At 39.0% G+C, this 23,877-nt stretch overlaps 1 protein-coding gene across 5 annotated transcripts in view; it reads right to left on the bottom strand.

Annotated features, from left to right (window-relative positions):
* Positions 1-23,877, bottom strand: part of LOC122676556 (uricase) — a 124,476-nt gene that overhangs the window by 8,306 nt on the left and 92,293 nt on the right. For 3 of the 5 annotated variants that reach the window (XM_043875920.1, XM_043875921.1, XM_043875922.1), the window contains 3 exons: positions 12,957-13,175; positions 11,052-11,168; positions 10,874-10,952 (listed from right to left, as the gene is read on the bottom strand). In XM_043875920.1, the coding sequence (XP_043731855.1) occupies positions 10,874-10,952; positions 11,052-11,168; positions 12,957-13,175 (415 nt within the window). Of the gene's footprint in view, positions 1-10,873; positions 10,953-11,051; positions 11,169-12,956; positions 13,176-16,012; positions 16,070-23,667; positions 23,798-23,877 lie in introns of those variants that run through there. The other 2 variants (XM_043875919.1, XM_043875923.1) reach the window with 2 other exon arrangements.

Here is a 23,877-nt window from a genome sequence, read left to right as displayed (position 1 = left end):
GACACAGTGGGAAGCCCAGGACACAGTGTCTGTGGAGAGCGGCTTTCTGCCCCAGGAGCAGTGGGAGCCGGCACAGCAGATGCTGGACGGAGCTGTGAGGCCGCAGCTGTCCTCAGTGGGTGCGGACTGCTCCCTGAGCCCCCGTGAGACAGCCCTCAGGCTGGGAGACTGTGGGAGAGCTGGGCTGGAGAGGTTCAACAGTTTGGTAATAAGAGAACGACAAGGCCAGGGAAATTCAGGAATTAACATCATCATGGCCTTATTTTGTATGTGCAGACTGGTGAGGCCGGTATACTCAGGGAGCAGTTGGGTGCAAACTCCCAATAGCATAGTCAAAGCAGGATGACTAAGGTCAACCTCTTTTAGATCTTGAAGTCAGTCCTGACTAATATCTACCCCTTTTGACCTAAAATCTTAAGTCAAAAGCTGGAGGTATATCATCACGCATCACTATGTTGCACATGGCCCTGGTTGAAGAATAAGAATGTAATGCATGATTGTCAATTAAAATCCTGGACAGTTCTTAATAATCCAGTGGTTTACATCATCCTATGTGATTTCAATTGCTGTGGTTAACTTGGGAACCGTTGGAGTTTCACAAGTAGGTAAACAACGACTATATTTTTGATATTTTCCCAACCACATGTGTGTACCTACCAGAGAGAGCAGGGGCCCTGTTTAGTGGTAGATCTGCTGATTAAATATGTGCTGCTTAAATAAGCATTCTGGCCAGAGTATTCTAGGATAATGTGGTAAGATAGAAAATGGTATTTGTTTAACATTCCAAAGTTCTCATTGGAAGCTTTATTTGAAGAAGGATCAAGAGAATACCTGGACTTAATACCTTAAGTTGGTTGGCTTTATCAGATTCTAAGTGTATAAAGACACAATTCTGCAAAATCAGCATTTCAAAATGCAGTGTAGAGCTAATCCAAGTGAGTCTAGTCTCAGACCCAAGAGAATTGCAGAAGCAATCAATAAATATCCATTAAATGAATGAATGAATGAATGCAATGCCATTGATTCACCTTAGCAACTTAGCCTCATAACTTACAGTCTTTTCCTTCTAGACAGTTCTCCTCTATCAATCTCTAGCATTTCCCTTCCTGATCTGGCCCCTCCTCTCAGCTCTCAGACAGTATGGCAGGGGTAGAGGGGGAGGGCAGCAACACTGAGAAGGTCTTGACTGCCAACATGCATTCTAGTCACCTGGCTAGACACTAGCAGAGGTGGAGTTGGAACTCACCACCCCATTATGAGATTTCGTGCTTTTCTTCCCCCTTTTTGCATCACTTTCCATCCTCAAAATGTTTCCTCCTTCTTTCAATTCTATCTTTCCATTTCTGTAATAAAAGAGGACTTTCCAAGAGATAAGAAAGTTGCCACCGCCATTCCACAATGTGCTTTGAGGGCTTCAGACAGAGCCCCTAGTTGAAAAATACCATCCCCATTGGTTTGAAATGAAGCATCACTTTTAGAAATGATCCCTATATGTTTTGAAAATATTTTATCATTCAAAAATTTCCTATTGAAATACCAAGACCCCTTAAAGGAGTGACTCCTTAATATTTTATAAACTAGTATCATAATTTACTTCTAATAGCAATCCCTCCTAGAAAAAAAATCCTCTAGAAATGAGACTTCAATTTGCAATCAGGAGTGGCGTTAGAACAAGTGGTGGGAACCCTTGAAGGTGGATAAAGAGAAGGCAAGAGAAACCAAAGGTAAACTCTATCCATTTCCACTTTTCCTATATAGGTGGCCTTGATCACCAGCATCTCTGTGAGCCAACCAGACTTGGACCCCTCAACTGTCTCAATCATAAAAGGATTTCCAGATTCTGTGTTCCATACAGTTGAGTCCACAGTCTTGGGACTCTGATCATTCGAATTCAATTCCAGTGCTCTTCATGCTTCTCCTCCCCTGTTTATGAGTAGTATTTCCCTGATAGAATTACTTAACCTCTCTCTATCTTGATTTTCTCATTTTCAGAAGATGATAATCATAACTATTTCCTAGAGGTGATAGATGTCTAATATGGTACACATAAAGGACTCAGTAAAATGGCTGCCCCATTGGAAATGCTCTACAGAAGTTACTAAGATGATTTTGCCCTAACTGACTTCAACCCCCTGTAAATACTGCCCATGTTTCACAAAGAATCATTGGGTTCTGAAAACTCCTTCTGACATGCCATTCCTATCCGCCTCTGGCTCTGGGATGATATTTGTTAATCTTTGGGGAGTGGCAGTTTGCTAGGCAACTTTGAAATGATCTACTTTCTCACTAGAATCTGAAAATGGAGAAAGCAGTTGTATTTTCTAACATATTTTGGCTTCAGTTTCATGCAGTATAAAACATCTTACATTCTCCAAGACAGTTCACTACTGCCACGGTTTAGGCAGAACGCAAACTATCTACGCTGGTATGCTCATCATTCTATGAACAACAACAACAAAAACTTATTCTCTTTGAATGTGAAAAATAAATTCTCTTGGCACACATCAGACACCCTCGATGAAATCTGGGAGCTTATTTTATCTTTTCTGCTGGCGGTGCCCCAGCTTACTGAACACTAGTAGGAACCTGAGCCTTTCAAATTCATGGGCCCATCAACTAAAAATATGATACTTCACACACTCTAAAAAAGATTCCAATTTAGAAGACAAGAAATAATTCAACCCTAAAGACTGTCCTTTTCTAGGTTACCTCCCATGAAACCACTTAATCAGCTCTTTTTTGCCTTTCTGCCATGTTTATGGAGTAACACAAAAGGAAGATTTCCACATTTTCCTTTGCTAGAATATAATCTTTTCCAGCTTTTAGTGTCCTCCTACACACTTAACAGATTGTGGTTTCTCTCTCAGAGAAGCATACATCCTACCCCTTCAGGTCTCTAAGGGAAAGAAACTCACTGCAAATTAATAGAAAATAAGCTTGATTCCTTACCTACGCATCAGGTGTCACAAAGCACAAAGCTTTACTGAGCCAAGAAAAAAAAAAAATCCTGTCAAGAAAAGGATAATTGCTTCCACATTTAACACCTCCAAAAAGGATACAAATAGCTAAAAGGGGACTATTTTAAAACTATATTAAATAATTCTAGTAGAAAACCTCACACCTGGAAAGTGCTAGAACAAGTGAAGATCAATTAAATATCATTTGCCTCTGAGAGTCCATTTAGCTCATGGAAGGAAGGCGAAAGCTCTCTGTGTGCAATTCTGGATGAGGAGAGATGACGTCACCCCATGGAAGGAAGTTAACTGGGCTTTTGTACAGCAAAGTGATCCTCAAGATGATTTTTAAAAGATATTGTGCTTGCTCAGAAATTTTCATTTGAAATAACTGATGAGTGGCTTAGTCTTGACATCAGAACGACAGACGTAAACTTCTCGGCAGTGGCCCTCTCTGTCTTGAGTCTCCCATTTTCCTCTCTTCTCTTCCATCTGCCTGGCTTGACACCTCTTAAATCTCTTCTTCTGGACTTCATTTTCATCTCCCACTTCCTTAAAACCATCTTCCTACCTCTGCTAGTCCCCATGTCAAGAGATTTTTTTCACCACTAGAAGATAGTATCTCTTATTTGAAATATCTTCTTTACCTTTCATTCCTTGATTTGGTTATGCTTTAGTTGCGTTTTTATAATTAGTGTCAGATTGGGGGAAATTTGATGCTTAAAGAATTATGTATTATAATTCAAATAGTGTGTGTGTGCGTGTGTGTGTTGGCAGGGTGTTCTGCTTATTTCAACGAGTTTAAATTAATGACTTAACCATCCTAGTGACTTCAAGGCTTGTCTAAGCTTGCAGGTCACAGAGACTCATGAGAGAAAGAGTTTGGAAGATTGAGGTTCCATATAATGCCTACACCACAGCCTGCGCCACACATGTAGAGCCTCGCTCTCCTCTCAGAGCTGAGGAAGTCACAAGCATAACACCCACCCTCATCCCTTTGGTGAAAAAATTTCTCTCTCTTCCAGATTCCCCCATGGAACTAGCAGACTCTGAAACAGCTAAAAGTACACTTCATGATGTAACTTTAAAAGATATGGTAGGAAACAATAGAGTAGTGGGAGTTTTACAGCAATTCTCAGGGCCTAAAATGGGTTCCTCAGATTCAGTGGGCTTTCTCTAAATGTTTGTTCAATCAATAAAAATGAATCCAGGCCACTAGGAGAAACCCAGTTACATATCCTGCTGGGGAAAGTTGTAGGTTGAATGTGTGATTAAGTATATGTATTCAAGGGGGCAGAATTCTCATGACTAGCCAGCCTCACCCACTGAAAGTCTCATTTAGAGGTTTGTAACAGTAGCCTTTGGGTTTTCCTGCTGGTGCAGTGATAAAGAATCTGCCTGTCAATGAAGAAAATGTGAGTTCAATCCCTGGGTTGGGAAGATCCCTGGAGAAGGAAATGGCAACCCATTCCAGTATTTTTCCCTGGAAAATCCCATGGACAGAGAAGCCTGGCAGGCTATAGTCTATGGGGTCACAAAAGATTCAGACTTGACTTAGCAACTAAATAACAAAAAACAGTAGCCTTCAGCATGTGAACTGCAGTGTGTGTGTGTCAGATAATAATTATTTTCTTCAGTTAAGCCTATGTAAGGGCATTTCTTGTGACAATGATTGTACACTGAATCACCTCATGATATCTGCAGTTTTAGCTCTTGGAAAATAAGCAAATTAAGAGTTAAACTTTGCTACCAAAAATCCAAAGAGGGACAGAGCACGAGTATCATCTTCAAATAGACAACACAGGAAGATATGCACCCTCAGGGATGTGTGCACACACATACTGCACACACCCCGGCAGCAGATGCCTCCTCCCTTCAGATTCCTGACAGCCCCACATGCTATGGGGGCGGGGGGGCAGGGTTTACTGGGCTCTAGACAGTCAAGCTGGAGCTCTGGGAACTTCGCCACAGTGATCGCAACACCCTGAAGTTTTCTGCATAAAGAAAAAGCTTTGGGCCTGATTCTGTTGATAAGTTTTCCCACCCTGCAGCAGCCAGGTGACTAGCATGCAAGCTGATGATAGCTCCTAGTAATTCCTGGAAAGAACAGGGTGTGAAGAGCAGCCTGACTTCTTTGATCAGCTGAGCCCTATATTTGGCCACTCCACTTCAACCTCCAGGGCTCTGCTAAATATTCTTGCAGAGGGAGGTCACCAATGATGTCTAATTGCCAAACTGCACAATCTCTTCAGTCTCCTTTCAAGCCAAACTTCTTAACTTTCCTGCAGCAGAGACCAAGAGCAGCTTCTCTTCTTCCTGGGTCCTTGCCTGGACTACATTTCCCAGCCTTCGGGTGTGGTTGTTTAATTGGGTTCTCTTCATTTGATGTGCTCTGTGCTACTTTCAGGCCTGGTGCTATGCTTGAGTGGTTTTGCCTCCTCCGTTTTCTTCTCCAAGCTTTTTTCTTCCACTTGTCTGGTATGGGGATCTACTCTCAAGGTGACCCAGAAGGGAAAGGATTAAAATGTCTGGTTGCATCAACCTGGGTTCCTGAATAAATTCCTGGAGCAGGGCACCCTCCCAACATATACACATACACAGTAAACTTAACTTTTACACATAGCAGTAAACTTTGTGTGGGAAGCCACTGCATATAAGCCTACTTGTTATGCATTCTGTTACCCCAATAACTATCCCTCATTTCTTGAAATGTACTTTTCCTTTTGCTTCCATAATACCATTGTCTCCAAGTGTCCTCCTGTGTGACCATTCTTCTGTCTCAGTCTTTAAACTTTTAACTCTTAAACTGGGGAATTTTCCCCAGGGCCCTTTCATCTTTCCTCTTCTCACTTTATATGTTTTTCTGGATTAGTCCTTCTTCCCATGGCTTCACCAACTATCAGTCTCCAAATCTTTTCCTTATTTCCAAACTCACCAGCTTCCTCTGAAAACTTCCTCATTACATGTATTATTCTTAGTCAACACCGCCAGGCTCCTGACTTTAGGGTAACCTTAACCCCTCCTTTTCTCTAACCTTGCATCCCTATGCAACTACACAGACCTATTAAGCACACTTCAAAAATGCCTCACATAATGTCCCTCCCCAGCTTCTGCAGTCCCTCCATCTCTGCCTCTACTGCCTGAGGTCAGCCTACATCATTACTTCATTTCTGCAACAAGTCTCCAAATGTTTCCCTATGGCTTATTTCTCTAGCCAGTTCACCATAATCTTGGTTGGAATTACCCAAATGTACACATATATACACAAAGACCTTCCCTGGATCTCTATAATCATTCAAAATAATAACAGTTTTCTTTCAAGGAGAGCTTCTTATATGTTAGGGACTATGCTGAATGCTTTAAATTAACATTTATTTCTTTCAATTATCTGGATAATTGCTGAGGTAGACATTGTTATCCTCATCTTACAAATTAAAAAACACTAAAGTAGTGTATTTAATGTGCTAACAGTCACAAAGTTATTAAGTGGTGGTGGTTTAGTCACTAAGTAATGTCTGACTTTTGTGACCCTAAGGACTGCCTGCTAGGTTCCTTTGTCCATGAGATTTCCCAAGCAAGAATCCTGGAGTGGGTTGCCATTCCCTTCTCCAAGATCTTCGCAACCCAGGGACTGAAACCAGGTCTCCTGCATTGCAGTCAGATTTATCATCTGAACCACCAGAGAAGCCCATTAAGTAATGGAGCTCAAGTTCAAAAACACTTCAGTTTTCATTAGAATAAAAGTAGGAAATCTAGTAGGGAGAATAAAAGACAAAAGTAATAAATTCATTCATACCCACAATAAGAAGTTAAGGGATACACAAAATATTTAGATTAGAAAATAATATCAAAAACAGTAATCATGAGGGGAAGAGAGTACAAATGCAAAGTATCTATCTAGATTGCTGTGCAAAAACCTCATGGTAACCACAAAACAAAAATTCACACAGAAAAAGAAAAAGAAATCCAAACATAATACTAAAGATAGTCATCAAATCACAAAGGAAGAGAACAAAAGAAGTAAGGGGAAAAGCACCTACAAAAACAAATCCAAAATAATTAATAAAATGACAATAGGAACAAGCTACTGGTGCTATTGTTTAGTCGCTAAGTCATGTCTGACTCTTTGTGACCCCATGAACTATAGCCCACCAGGCTCCTCTGTCTATGGGATGTTCCAGGCAAGAATACTGGAGTGGGTTGCCATTTCCCCCCCCCACCAAGGGATCTTGCTGACCCAAAGATCAAACCCGCATCTCTTGCTTGGCAGGTAAATTCTTTACCACTGAGCCACCTGGGAAACCAGTGGGAACATATATACCAATAATTGCCTTAAACATAAATGGACTAAATGATCCAACCAAAAGATATAGACTGGCTGAATGGGTAAAGAAACAGCTTCCATATATGTGCTGCCTACAAAAGACTCACTTCAGATCTAGAAATATACATAGACTGAAAGCGAGGGGATTAGAAAAAGGTATTTCATGAAAATGGAAATCAAAAGAAAGCTGGAGGGAATTCCTTGGTTGCCCAGTGGTTAAGAACCCCCATGCCAGCATAGGGGATATGGGTTCTATCCCTGGTCTGGGAAGATCCCACATGCCTTAGCGGGAAAACTAAGCCCATGCACAGCTACCAAGCCAGTGCTCTACAGCCAGGGTGCCACAACCACTGAAGCACATGTACCTAGAGCCTGTGCCCTTAAACAAGAGAAACTATCACAATGAGAACACACTCACTACACACACTAAATGGACTCACACACTGGAAGAGTGGCCCCCACTCACCACAACTAGAGAAAGCCTGTGCATAGCGATGAAGACCCAGCACAGCCAATAAATAAATAAAAATTTTAAAAGAGAAAGCTGCAGTAGCCATACTTAGACAAAATAGACTTTAAAATAAAGACTGTGAAAAGAGACAAGAATTTACACTGCTTGAAATAAATTGCAGGAATTTTTTTTTTATTCATCTCCTAGAGTAATACAAATAGAAAAATAAACAAATAGGGCCAAATTAAACTTAAAAACTTTTGCACAGCAAATAAACCCATAAACAAAATGAATAGATAACCTACAGACTGGGAGATATCAAGGGATTAATTTCCAAAATATATAAATAACTCATACAGCTTAATATCAAAAAGCAAACAACACAATCAGAAAATGGTCAGAAGACTTAAAGATACAATTCTCAGAAAAAGACATACAGATGGCCAGTAGGCACATGAAAAGATGCACGATATTGCTAATTTGGGACTTCCTTGGTGGATCAGACAGTAAAGAATCTGCCTACAATGCAGGAGACCCGGTTTCAATCCCTAGGTTGCAAAGATCCCCTGGAGAAGGGAATGGCGACCCATTCCAGTATTTTTGCCTGGAGAATTCCATGGACTGTGGAGCCTGGCAGGCTACAGTTCATGGGGTTACACAGAGTTGGACATGACTGTGCATGCACATATAAATACATTGCTAATTTTAGAAAAATACAAAACTACAATGAAGTATCACTCTCACAGATCAGGATGACCATTATTTTAAAAAGTCTGCTATTAATAAATGCCAGAGAGACTGTGGAGAGAAAGGAATTAATCATATGATCCTGCTATCCCACCCCTGGGCATATATGCAAAGAAAATTCTAATTTGAAAAGATATAGGCATTCCAACATTTATAGAAGCACTGTTTACAATAACTAAGACATGGAAGGGTTCCCCTGGCGGCTCAGTGGTTTAAAAAAAATCCTCCTGCCAGTGCAGAAGATTCAGATTCACTCTTTGGGTCAGGAAGATCCCCTGAGAAGGAAAAAGCAACCTACAAATCCTATGGACAGAGGAGCCTGGTGGGCTATCGTCCATGGGGTCACAAATGAGTTGAACATGACTTAGTGACCAAACAACAACAACAAAAATAACAACAAGACATAGAGGCAACCTAAATATCCATAGGCAGATGAAAGGATAAAGAATATTTATTACTCAGTCATAATAAAGAATGAAATAATGCCATCTGCAGCAACATGGATGAACCTAGAGATTATCATATTGAGTGAAGTAAATCAAAGACAAATATATGATATCACTTACAAGTGTAATCTAAAAAAAAGATACAAATGAATTTATTTACAAAGCAGAAATAGATTCACAGACAAAAACTGACCTTACTGTTACCAAAGGGGATAGCAGCTGTGGGAGGAAGATAAACTGGGAATTGGGGATTAATATATACACATTACTACATATAAAATAGATAAACAAGGACCTAATATATAGCACAAGGAACTATATTCAATATCTAGCATTTAAGTAATCTCTAGTGGAAAAGAAGCCGAAAAAGAATATATATACACATATATATGTGTGTGTGTGTATAACTGAATCATTTTGCTGTACATCTGAAACTAACACAACATTGTAAGTTAAACTATAATGTAAAAAATGGTTTACATTTAAAAAATTACAATAGGAAAGCAATAAAGGAAGCAAAACATCTTAGTCTGCAAGAACTATAGACTTAACTACCATGCAAAAACTGCCTCATTGCACTAGGGTTATTTTTGGGGTTTTTTTGGCCATGCTTCTCGATTTACAGGAACTTAGCTCCTGAACCAGAGATCCAGCCAAGGCCCTCAGTGGTGAAAGTGTGGTGTCCTAACCACTTGACCACCAGGAATTCCCTAGTTACACCAGTCTTGCTAGTACAGTACATTAAGGCCCAAACCAATCTCTTCACATTTGGAGGATTTAAAAACTCACTATCTTCTCAACTTATCAACTAATTATTCAGTCTTCTTTATATACTAACAATTTCACAACTGTTACTCAAACACTGAGAAGGCCCTGGCTATGTCTAGAATTTAATACAGATAGAGAAAATATTAAATGATTAAAATATTAAATGACTAGGACTTTCTAAGGGAAGGCAGTATCCAGCAGAACTCAGAATAAGAGGCAGTTATATTTTACTAACCTTTTAAAAGATATTTATGATGTTTACCAGATACATAACAGTTACCAGATGTTTACTTAAATTCTTAATGAAGAGAGCTAGAGATGGAAGAAAGATAAAGAAAGTAAAAGAAACAAAATGAAAGAAGCAAGTGGGAAAGAGAAGGAGAGGAGATGAAAGAAAAGAGAGATGAGAAAAGAAAAAATTCAGAGTCCTCACTTTCAATCTATAATGATTATTTAGTAGTTTATTAGTAGTTTAGTAGTTTATTTTTTATTAGGATAGGGACATTTCTACCATGGTGGCTCCACAGTTCTTAAAGGTCATCTAACCTTAACCAGTTATTGAACTGTGTTCTGACAACCTCAACAAATCAGTGGAAGACATACTTTGCTAAGTTTAGTCATCAGTACCAATAAGGTCTATATTGTAATTATGTTCCACAGTTAATGTTTAGATTTCTTATTAAACAGAAAGAACTATATAACTGTCACTGCTATTTTAAATGAAGCTTATACTATGGTAATTATAATAATATCAATGGTTTTATTATTAGGACAAAATAAGGAAACATGATTGTTATTTTCTAGGTATTTCCTATAAAGTTATTATAATCATAGTTTGGTATGGTATAAAAAGCACTGGTCAGAAATTTCAGAGATTTGAGATTTTTGTCAGCCTGAGTCTTTTTTTCCTCTCACCTCAAGATCATGCAATAAAAATGATTGACCCCACTCAACCCCCAGATTTGTTGCAAAGGGTATTATTTCATCTTTATACTTTAAAGATAAAAAGCAGATAGTTCTTTAATGTAATCCAAGATCACAACTTTCATTCCCATCTCAGATTTAAAAGAGTTCAAAATTCTCTACAGTTCTCCTTGGTGCTGATAAACAGAGTTGTTTAGAAGAAAAAAAAACAAAACTAAAATTGCTATTGCAGAATCAAACACGAAAAACATTTTCTCACCACTCCTCAACTGTTCAACCTCACAGAAGTGCGTTCCAGTGGGAGTATGAATAAATGCATGGACATGCTTAACTCCATTCTGAAAATTAGAAAAAAAGATTGTTTCCAGTAAAATTTCAGCATATGTCAAAAAGCCAATGTCTTTAATTAAACTGAGAACACAAATAAGTAAGGCAACCTTTTCAAAACGCTTCCAAGGGACTTCTTCCACGTAGACTTGAACTCGAATGACATGGTTAAAAGAAGAAAGGAAATGCTCACAGATATTCATAGCAAAAGTTTCTATGCTTTTGATCTATAAAGAGAAACAAATGTGAATGAGCAGCAATACTTGCCCCAATTGAAAGTAATTTTTAAATATCCATGAGACTCTCTTTCCTGATCAAGTGTTTTTTTAGAATCAGAGAAACAAAGAAAGAATCTTAGAGATGAATTTATCTTTTTATCCCAATTTTTCACATGGGCCCCTCAGTGTAGTTAATGGATCACCATCACCAGGTGAGACTACCCGGTTTTTAAAAGAAAACTGTGTGCTGGAGAGGGTGTGTCTGTCCATCAATGGATGAGCAAAAAGGAATTGAATATTCAGATTCTCCTCAAGATGAGCTCAGTCATCACCCATGCCAGCAAAAGTATTGCAGGATACTCCAAAACACTCTGCTCTCTTTATGAGGCTGGCAAACAGACCTCCCAGCTTCCCCAGGAAAAATGTTAAGGAAGGGTCACTCAGCTTTCTTTCCTTGCAAACATGCCTTCTATAGACCATCTCCAACTCTCCACCCCCATAAAACAGCTCCCTATTTCCACCCAAATTCTTCATATTAATCTCTATTTTATGGCACTAGTTCAGTCTACAGATTATTTATGGTTTTGCCTGTAATTAAGGTAGACTATACAGGTTTCCAGGATAGTTTTGTTTTATATCTGAGGTTTATAAGCATCCTATTGCATTCTCAAAAGTATCTTGGTTTGGATAAGAAATTATGGTCGCTATAATGAATGAATTTAAATTTTTTTCTTAACATCCAGGTCCACCCCTTCACTTTTTTGTAACTCTCACATAGTACAGGAAGTATAAGAATTTGTGGTACCCAACCATTTTTTTAAACACAGTACTAGAAGCTTATTTTCAATTTTTTTTAAAGAAAGCAATGCCTTTTTCCAGAGCCCTGTCTATGCTTGCTGGGCCATTCTGATTAGCAAGAGAAAGGTTCAGAGTGGAGACAGGCCTTGCAGAAATAATTTTTCAATTAGTTTGTTCATTTCATGCATTATATGTGTGGATTTCATGCAAAATCATGGAAAAAGAAACTTTCTAGTCTACATTTCTTGTCTTTTTAAATGTCTTAGTAAATAAAAAATCATCCTGAATTGCCCAGAAATCTGGTGGTCACCCAGCAAATTTCACTCACACTTTTTAGAGAAATCTGAGGTAAAGTGCTAAAAAAAAATCAGATTCTATTAGTTCCAAGACCCTTTTGAAAAGTACAGTTACCATCAAATGTGGACATTAAGTGGTCATAGAGTTGAGAAAATTAGGAAGGCATTAAAAGTTGGACAAATATATTTCAAACTGTATCTTATACTGAATTTTCTTCTTTAGTAATACCAAGAAGAGAAATGGCATTTTCTTCTATAAATACACACCATTCTTAAAGAAAAAAAAGAAAGAAAACCAAACAATAGGACTCAAATAAATGCATGGCAATAGTGGGTAAAATTCTAATCTGAAATTGTCTCAGGGCCTTGATTTGCCAATGATCCTAGATAAGTGATAACATGTAAATTTGTCAAATAGGATTCTCTACCTTCTAAAAGATGTGCTGAGTTGGAAACCAAGGAAACAGAACAAAGAGGGAACAAAAAAAGAAAAGCATATAAAGTGGTGAGTTTTTAAAATGCAAAATTTTCTGTAAAGCTGAGAATTTTAGAATAGAAAAGGAATCTTCTTTCAATGGCTTAAATGTAAAAATAAACTTAAAACATATAGGGAACTTGAAATAAGCAAGTACTATTCTCACACTATAGTACAGTGAATTACCCATCCAGATAGGCAGCATCTAAGAAGAAGAATGACACATACGCCTTTGAACTTGGCCAGGACGTGAACTGTATTCTTGATGGTGTCTGTCGGGATGATGTCTGAATTGTCTCCATGCAGGTACTCTCTTTTGGAGCTCAGAGTAAGTTGCACTGAAGTTGCCACTTCCTTAATACTATGATATTTTCCATCTCGCTGAATATGAAGAACTTTTACCATATCCTTACCGTAACCAGTTTGGACAAACTCCACTTCATCATTCTGCAATGAAAATAGTCATCTTATTGAAGAAGGCTAGATGAAAACCAGAAGTCAACTGCAATTTCTTTTATTTTTATTTTTAATTGGAGGATAATTGCTTTACAATATTGTGTTGGTCTCTGCCATACATCAACATGAATCAGCTATAGGTAAAAATATGAACAACAGACTGGTTCCAAATAGGAAAAGGAGTATGTCAAGGCTGTATATTGTCACCCTGCTTATTTAACTTACATGCAGAGTACATCATGAGAAACGCTGGGCTGGAAGAAGCACAAGCTAGAATCAGGATTTCTGGGAGAAATATCAATAACCTCAGATATGCAGATGACACCACCCTTATGGCAGAAAGTGAAGAAAAACTAAAGAGCCTCTTGATGAAAGTGAAAGAGGAGAGTGAAAAAGTTGGCTTAAAGCTCAACATTCAGAAAACTAAGATCATGGCATCTGGTCCCATCAGTTCAGGGTAAATAGATGGGGAAACAGTGGAAACAGTGGCTGACTTTATTTTGGGGGACTCCAAAATCACTGCAGATAGTGATTGCAGCCATGAAATTAAAAGATGCTCGCTCCTTGGAAGGAAAGTTATGACCAACCTAGACAGCACATTAAAAAGCTGAGACATTACTTTGCCAACAAAGGTCCGTCTAGTCAAGGCTATAGTTTTTCCAGTAGTCATGTATGGATGTGAGAGTTGGACTATAAAGAAAGCTGAGCCCCAAAGAATTGATGCTTTTGAACTGTGGTGTTGGAGAAGACTCTTGAGAGTCCCTTGGACTGCAAGGAGATGTAACCAGTCCATCCTAAAGGAGATCAGTCCTGGGTGTCCATTGGAGGGACTGATGTTGAAGCTGAAACTCCAATAATTTGGCCATCTGATGTGGAGAGCTGACTCATTTGAAAAGACCCTGATGCTGGGAAAGATTGAGGGCAGGAGGAGAAGAGGATGACAGAGGATGAGATGGTTGGATGGCATCACCGACTCAATGGACATGGATTTGGGTGGACTCCGGGAGTTGGTGATGGACGGGGAGGCCTGGAGTGCTGCAGTTCATGAGGCACAAAGAGTCAGACACGACTGAGCGACTGAACTGAACTGAACTCTTGAATGCAATTTCTTTTAGCCTTAATTTTATCATATAATTGTGAATGGTGAGAGTCAAATTATTCATGAAACCAAGATCATGCCTTACCTTTGAAGAATGAGAACTTGTATGGAGAAAAGAGAATTGCAAGAAATAGACTAAAATATATCAGGTTGGCCTTAAAAGAGACAGGTAGATGACTTTCTTGATAATACTAAGCAATAATAATAAAAACAGTACCTTCTGAGGCTAACTATTTACTCAGTCTTCATTAATCTCTACTAACTTAATCCTTGTATCAGCTCCATGAAGTAATATTATTTCCATTTTACAGAGAGAAAAACTGAGGTTCAAAGAATTTAAGTGACTTGCACTATTTAGTAAAGGATAGAGCCAAGAATTCACCCTCACGGCTGTTGACTCCAAATTGTGTACTTCTAACCACTGTATAAACTGCCTTCCTCTATAAAAGTGTTTTGACAATGTTAACTGGAAATAATTATATCCCTCTTTTTATAGAGAGTAGTATTCTGGAGAAACAGCCCTATGATCAATAAAAACATTTGAAAATTTGCTTCTTCTACTTGCTACCAGGAAGAAGAGCAATTAGTGACAGGGTCTTGATGACCTTCAGCAGCACAGAGCCAGGGCCATCTGGCTGTAGGGAGAGCTATGCTTTTAGAGAAGAGACCCTTAATAAAAGCCAGTGATTGATTCATTAGTATTCCTGTCTGAAGCTGGAGCCCTCACTGGCGATTACGCCCATCTCCACTGCTAGGCCCTTTAAGACTTGTGCCTGGGCTTTCCTGGTGTTTGAGAAAAGAGGCAGGAGGGAACAGAAGGACAGGAAAACTTATTTTATTTAGCATGAAAATTGTCATAGACATGAGACAAGTGCTCGGGCCTGGTGCACTGGAAAGACCCAGAGGAATCGGGTGGAGAGGGAGTTGGGAGTGGGGATCGGGATGGGGGATCAGGATGGGGAATACATGTAAATCCATGGCTGATTCATGTCAATGTATGACAAAAACCACTACAATATTATAAAGTAATTAGCCTCCAACTAATAAAAATACATGAAAAAAAAAGAAAATTATCATATAAATGGTAATAAGAAAAGGTGACAAAAATAACAGTAAATCAAAAACAGCATGCAGTGAGAATCTGGGGAGGTCACAAAGAAGAAACCTCACCTGCTTATCACACATATATGATATGCTCAGACAGGTCAGGAACTGCCTAAACACCTACCTGCATTTAAAAAAAATCACCACACCCCCTAGGAGGAATTTTAAAATACTAAAATTAGAAATGATTGTCATATCCTTTATCAAACTGAGGTAGGGGAGGCTGTCTTAAATCTTGGGGATAGAGCCTGGTAGGGCTTGCTGCTGCTGTTGCTGCTCATACCCTGAGGGTCTGAGGCGTTTACATTCAGCACTCTCCCCTGTAGGAGTGACACACGGAAGGGCCACTCTTGGAGAGTCTCCTCAGAAGCCTCTGACCCAATCTTTCGGGGACTCATCTTCAAGAAAAACATCAGTAAGAAAATCTGAAGAGGAGACTTAAAGGATCCTAATGAGAACTCTAATGCTGACCGGGAAAGAGGCACAGTTGTGTGATTGTAGTGGCTTTGAAATCAGACCAGGTCCCAATTCTGCCCTGCCAGTTATAGCTTTGTGGCTTGTAACAAATAATTTGATGTCTGTAAGCCCGAGTTTCCCCCTGCTTTGTAAAAATGGAGATAACTACCTCAACAAGTGCTGGTGAATGTGAAGGGCTGGGCTCCATCCCTGGTACCCACTGATGCACTGAGGTCCCCCTGTGGCAAGAGAGGCCATGTCAGCTCTGGCTGTGGATGCGGCGGCAGCAGAGACAGCAGAAGGAACCCTGAGCAGGGGCACTAGTTTCTGGAGTGGGGAGCCCTGCTGGTAATAGCAGAAGGAAGACTCTGGTGTGTCTTGAACCACTGGGAATTCTACCCGGAGGAGGGAGGGCTTGGCTGGCTTGGAGTCCCTGGGTAATATGGGCTGGGGTCCAGGACCAGAGGTCTCTGAGACCTTCTAGCACCTTCAGCACACAGGAAGACTCAACAAATATTACTCCTCAGTCCCATTCCCTGCCACTAAGTACCCATGCTGGTTAGTCTGTTAAAGCAACTAGTTACCATGAGGTACCAAGAAAGATGGAATGGTAGCTACCCTTCATATCCCCACTCCTGCTCACCAATCCAACTTTGTATTCTACCACATTCTACCTCAAACTGCACTTTGGCTATCCTGAGCTAGATGTGGTCACCCTGGCTCTGCATGCTTTCTGCTCTGCCAGTAGCCCTTTGAATTTACTATTACTTCTTTCTCAAACATTCTTCTCTTCCTCGTTATCTGACTACCAATCTCTTCACCTGACTAACTTCTGACTCAGCTTCTTTAAATCTCAGATGTCACTTCCACTAGGTAATCTGCCCTAGCCCTTCAAGTCTGAAGTAGGTGCCCTTTCTGTGTGATCTCAAAATGCTCTGTTATTGCCTTATCAGAGACTTTATCAAGTAGAACTATAACTGCCTCTTCATGTGTGTGATTTGTTCAAAAACCGTAAGCCATGAAAGCAGAAACAATTTCCATCTTGGTCGCCATAGCAACCCCCGTGCTCAGCAGAGTGCTTGGAACATAAATAGGTGCCTAATAAATGTATCATGAGTGACTGACGGCTGCCTCATCACCTGCACCTCTTGTGCAGTGACACGGACTCGTTCATGAAAATGCCCCTGAGATTTCAATACAGGAAGAGCTGCTTCAGCTCAGAACCCCGTCAGGAAGTTCCTCTTCCTAGGAAAGAGGGGAAGGCAACTTGTGCTCTCTGATCAACGCAGCACGGAGATCACAGGAACAGTTGGCCGGAGAACAAGGTCAGGAAGGGCAGAGTTGAGGGCAGACAGAGTCAGTGACACAGCACAAAGTGTTCGCAATGCTAACAAGACAGAACGTTCCAGCGCCACACAGCCACCCGGGGTTCACGGGTGACACAGGCGGGACAGGTCAGCAACCTTAGAAAGCCCCTGCCGAGGCCTTGGTGCTCCAGCGAAGGCTGAGTAATGATGTTTACTGAGCAAATGAGTCAGAATGAAGAGGATGTAACCATCTGAGGATGGAGCAAGACGGAACAAGAACAGTGTGGGACACTCAAGAGTTCCCTCAGCAGGGCCTGACAGAACAGATAACGGCCCAGGCCAGACTGAGGCTGTTCTCCTCAATGAAGCCTCCCCAGCTCTGTAGTCTGAGAACCAGGAGTAGGTGCCAGAATCCTATTGTGTACACTGCACAGTGCGGGGCAGAGATCCACATCCAAGATAACCAGATAGGAAAATACCAAGGCTTCTCTCATCTGGAGGGTGGGTGGGGAGCAGAGAGGATGGAATCAGAGGGGCCAAGTGTGAGTTTCTGTTCTGCCACCTATTAACTCTCTGAATGGAGGAAATTTCTTCATTTGTAAAATCCATGATACTAGGGCCAATCTATCAGGATTGCTGTGAGGATTATATGACAAAAAAAAAAAAAAACATAAAACACTTAGAAAAGTACTTGGCAAATAATAAATGTTCAACAAACATTAGTTATTAATAAACAATAATTGTATGTCATATTTTGCATCAAAGGGTTCTTCCAGTTACCGTTAGAGAGAAATACTCAGACTACACGTCAATCCAGAACTAGGGTGGCTAAACTCAAAGACTGCGGCTATGATCCAGCCTACTTCTTCCTTCATACTTTGGTTGTCCTTCCTCAGGCTTATGTGGCTTGGGGGAACAAAGTTATAAAAGAAAACTTAATTTCCTAGAGCAGTACTCTCAACAAAATATCAGACAAAGATATCAGTAGGATATCTATACTTGGCACTGCATGAGAAAAGTCCCCTTTTCTTAGACAAGTCTTGAAATATAAAGGAATAGAGAATCATTGATTGCCTCTAAGTAATGTTGGAGAGAACTCTCAGAGATTTTTTTAAGTGACTCGTGCATTTTCACTTCTGCAGTGAGAATACTGAGTGTTCTGTTTTTCCCAGGCCACACTGAAAGTGATGTAGGTTGTCACTACAGGTCTAGGACTTATTAGCCTGGAGTCTGTTAAGGTCTATAAGCTTCAGTGGATGGATCTGAGGTAGAAAATATTAGGACAGACAAGGGAAAACTTTTATAAATTTAAGTTTTAGAATGACTAGAATTTTCTCTCAAGTATTAGAGGAGTTCTTGTAAGCATATCTCTACCCACCATAATAGAGGGAAATACAGAAGTGCGAGCTATTTTGGACCCATCACTCATGTATAAATACCAATTCAGTTGCAGTGCGCAGTGATAGATGGGAGAACTCAGCCAGGAGACATGTCTCCCTCCTTGTCTTTGGAATGTGTTAGAGAAGTCCTTCCAATACTCTGCCTAGGTTCTTCCTCTGCCTGCGTATTTTCTTGGGCATTTGTGAACAAGAAGACTTCCGAGAAAAGTGCTGAACTAATATGAGAAAAAAAAAACATTCATATGAACCATCTTAATATCATTTTGGTGGATCTTAATAATATATAATGATAAAAACAATAATGATGAATAATAACCTTAGAGGCAACTGGTTTTTTTTTTTTTTTGGCTGCTTAGGATCTACTAAATGTCAGATAGAAAAATATTGATATCTTGTAGAAAATGTCATGTTGCTTTAGGTTGCAGAGTGGCTCATTTTTAATATCAAGGGGGGATACGCCTTGAGTTATGTTCAAAGTGTTTTAACTAACATTAAGGGATTTGTCAAGCAGAGGTTTCAAGAACAATGTAAAAATTCATAAGCATAATTATTGTAGAAAAGGCGACCTGTCACCTAATGAAGACTCCATTTATAGGTGCTCAGTTATTTTCATACTTCTGCCTGTTACAAAGGAAGAGCAACTCATTGTTAAATGCGAAGGGAAATGCTAATTTTCTTCTTGCCAGCCTCTCCGAGGTAGCAATAGTCTTAGCTGGAACAGGCCTCCGGAGCCTCTAGAATTAGGGGCAAGAAATCTCACAACAAAGAATTGATGGAGGGACTTCCCTGGTGGTCCACTTGTTAAGATTCTGTTCTCCCAATGCAAGGGGCCTGGGTTCATTCCCTGGTCAGGGAACTAGATCCTACATGCTGCAACTAAAGATCCCTCTTGCCACAGCTATGACCCAACACAGTCGTATAAGTAAATAAATAAATAAATAAATATTTCTTTAAAACTTTGTAAAAATAAAAAATAAAAAGAATTGATGGAGACTTCCAAACATGCAGTTGGAAGGAAATTCTACTGAAATGCATACACTGAAAGATTTCTCTTTCCTAATGTGTAAGACTTACAAGTAAAAATAAGAGTAGCAACCATTTAGTGAGGGTTTGATACATGTTGGGAAATTTGCATGTATGATTTCCTCTAACCCTTTACCAGAATACTGTGAAGCAGATATCCTTATTCAAGTTTCACAAAGGAAGACTTTAAGGTTAAGTACTTGTCAAGGTCACACAGTTATTGGGTGACAGAGGCAGAAGGAAAACCCAGCCCATTTGCCCTAAAATGATATGTTCTATCTTACTACATCAAAGTCCCTACACTCATTAGGGAAAGAAGGGAAGTACTCTGATCCCAACAGAAAGAGGGAAGTGGACATGCTACTGCAGAAATTTGCCCTTCTATACATTTAAAAGTTTTCCATCCATTAAAGACCTACATTATCTAATCTATTCCTCACAAAAACCCTGTGATTTGGTGGAAAGAACACTTATTTTAAAATAAGCTACATCAGTGATGTTAACAAGTTTCTCAAAGTCACATAGCTGACAGGCAGATTGTCTGGTCCTCTTCTGATTGTTCTCCTTATCTTTTCTTTTAACCACATTTTCATCAACAATTCTTTATGCTACAAATACCTGGGCCATTTTGCTTGTCTCAGCCCATTTCATAAAAATAACAATGCAACAAGCATATCAACTTTTTTTTTCAGCTTGTCACATTCTAGATTTTACTCTGTATATTAATAGTTTTTTTTTAACAGTTTGAACAAAATTAAAGTTGGACTTAAACATAAAAATGTTGTAGTATATAAGTGAAAGTCGCACAGTCATGTCCAACTCTTTGCGACCCTATGGACTGTAGCCTATCACACTCCTTTGTCCATGGAATTCTCCAGTCAAGAGTACTGGAGTGGGTTGCCATGCCCTTCTCCAGAGGATCTTATCCACCCAGGGATCGAACCCAGTTCTCCCACATTGTGGGCAGATTCTTTACCGTCTGAGCCACCAGGGAAGCCATGCCTCAAAGAGTTATTGAGGCTAAAGAAACAAAGCCAGCAGTCTAATACCCAGGAGTCCTTGCAAGATGAACGCACTGTGCTGAAGCCAGCATAGACCATGGTCTGGAAAAACCCAAGTGTATCTCGTCCTCACATTCTCACATATAAAGCTTTAAGGGACATGAACTCATAATGAAAAATCAAAAGCATACATAGTAACAAGGTATCTTGAGAGAGAGTCACAGAAATAACAGGTAGAAAAGTCTGAGCTGCAAAGAGTTCAGATACTGGAATTACCAGACACAAAATGTAAAATCATATATTTAATATCTTTACATAAATAAAAGAGAAAATTAAGAAGTTTCTCTTGAACGAGAAATTAAAAAACCATAAAAAAGACGAAGAAAATTTGAAAAAGAATCCAACAGAGCTTCTAGAAATGCACTAATAAGTGGATTAAGAAAAAGACCGAAACAGAAAGAATTAGTTATTTGTAAGAGACAGATTAAGTAACAATTTAATCTTGTCAAAGAGATTGATCTGGGGCACTGACCCAAATAAAGAATCAGAGATTAAAGCAGATACACAGGAGATAGAATATACGAAAGAAACATAAAATGTATTTACAAAACAGAAACAGACTCACAAACATAGAAAACAAACTTATTGTTACCAAAAGGGAAAGGTTGGAGGAAGGGATAAATTAGGAATTTATGAGTAACATATACACACTACTATATATAAAATAGATAATTAACAAGGACCTACTGTATAGCACAGAGAACTCTATACTCAATATTTTGTATCTTATTCACTTTGTTGTACACCTGAAACTAACAAAACATTGTAAATCAACTATACTTCAATGAAAAAATAATTTTTTTAGGAAAAGAATAGTATAAAAATGTACTAGAAAGATATGATAGAGATAATGTGAAAGAGGCAAATTTCGAGAAATTAAGACTGAGCTTTTCACAACTAGAGATTATCTTACTAAGTGAAGTAAGTCAGAAAGAGAAAGACAAATATCATATGATATCACTTATATGAGGAATCTAAAATACAACACAAATGAACCTGTCTATGAAACAGAATCAACGACATAGAGAACAGACTTGTGGTGGGGCGAGGGTTGGCAGAGGGATGGAGTAGGAGGTTGGGGTTAGCAGATGTAAGTTTTATACATAGAACAGATAAACAACTAGACCCTACTGTATAGCACAGAGAATTATATTCAATATCCTATGATAGACCATAATGGAAAAGAGTATTTAAAAAAGAATATGTATGTATAACAATCACTTTACTGCATGGCAATAGTTAACATTGTAAATCAACTACACTTCAATGAAAAAACACAGATTTTCTAGAATTACTGGATGAATGAATGCAAACTTTCAACCGTAAAATAAGAAGCCCAATGCCAAGTGAAGAACTCATCTTTGTTCACTATACTTGGCTAAGTTACAATGAAGGGATTTTCTACGATTTCTTCTATAAAGATTTAATCATTATGACAGAGACATGGTATTTTCATAAAATTGTATTACTTGGGCTTCGAAAGTGGGTAATGTGAAAAACATTCTGCCCAGTTTGTTTTGTCTATCTATTAAATTCATTGTGCTTCTTTCCATGCCATTACTTTGCTGTTTTTAGTAAAAAACCAGGACACACTGGAATTTAGGCTTTAGGGTAATGTTGAAATCCCTGGATCCCTTCAGTGTCTGGGGTGCACTGTTTGACACTTAGTGATTGCATAATGAAGGCTGTTGACTGACAACCAGCATGATCAGGTCAGAAACAAGACATAAGAAAGCTTATTGAAAATGACATCTCCAAGAAAAGAACCTACCTGTTTTTCCAGACCTTGAAATAAAATTAGCTTTAGCAAAACCATCCTAATGCAGATATCCTAAAGCCCAGTCACAGGAAAGGCTCAGGTTGAAGTAAAAATAATCTTAGCTATCATTTACAGATCATTTACTATTTTCCATGCACTGTGCTAAGTGTGTGGGATGCATGCATAGAACAGTTGGTAAAGAATCCACCTGATAATGCAGGATAATGCAAGAGATGCTGGTTTGATCCCTGGGTCAGGAAGATTCCCTGGAGGAGGAAATGGCAACCCACTCCAGTATTCTTGCTTGAAAAATGCCAAGGACAGAGGAGCCTGGGGGATTACAGTCCATCGGATTGCAAAGAATCAGACACGACTGAGTGACCACGTATGCATGCATGTGCTAAATGTGTAATGAGGAGAAAATGTGAATTACTTTATATCTTATTCAACAAAAGTTCTTTAGCTTACATAACTTAAAACAAGTTCCTTATATTTTCTATGAATTAATGAGTCTTGAGTCTAGTGTATTTATCTATTATCATAATATGAAAAGGTATCACAAGATAAATATGAATAAAATTAAATTTATTTCACTTTAACTTAGAAAAGTAAACTTCATGCTATGAAATTTTTAAAAAATTGATGAAAAGCTTGGGTTTGCTGAGATCATTTTAATCTGAGTGCAGTAAAAATATACATTAAATAATATGATACCCATGGAGGAATAGTCAGAAAAAGGCTTCTCAGTTTACCAATTTGGTAACCAGATACAGCACAGCCTTGATCTCAGGCCAGCGATTCTCAAAGTTTAAAGTACAGCAGATCACCAAAAATCTGGTAATTAAGGTAGATTCCTGACCCAACTGGAAGGATTTTTATTTATCAAGTTTGGATCAAGGCCCACAATTCTGTACTTGCAAGGCACCTCAGGAAAATATGGACGGGTGGTCCAGAACATTTCACACAAAATTCTGTTATAAGAGAACTAGCCCTCTCTTTCCTATGAACCCCCAAGAATCCTGAATAACTCCAGTTCAACCATAGAAGTGATCCAATTTGCAAGGGTCCAGTTTAGTCTGAATTCTTAAGTAAATCCAATCTGGATCCATAATCAAAGAGATAGATCAGAGCCATAAATATTTTCAGGTATAAAGTAAACTGCTATTTATTATGACAGCATCTTTAATAATTGATTAAAAATCAGCAGGCACTTAAAGAAATTTTTTCATATGCCCATCTACCTCTTCCCTCCTCCAAAAAGAGAATGGGCTCACCTTTTGATAGTCATTACGGTAATGAGCCATTTTCCCTTTGTTTTCAACTTCAGATTCAGTTTCAAGAGTGAGAAAGAATAATTTGGGCAAAACTGATGCTTGCAACATTTTTCATTTGATCTGATGCAAGAGTGGTCAGTATGTTTATCTGATTGCATTGTAACCTATTGGACAGCAAAGCCTCTTTGAAGTAAAGCACCATGCTGAGTG

Source organism: Cervus elaphus, chromosome 20 (genome assembly GCF_910594005.1).
Source record: "Cervus elaphus chromosome 20, mCerEla1.1, whole genome shotgun sequence".
Classification (NCBI taxonomy): domain Eukaryota; kingdom Metazoa; phylum Chordata; class Mammalia; order Artiodactyla; family Cervidae; genus Cervus; species Cervus elaphus.
Note: the sequence above shows the minus strand (reverse complement) of the source record. Positions and strands in the feature narration are given on the sequence as shown.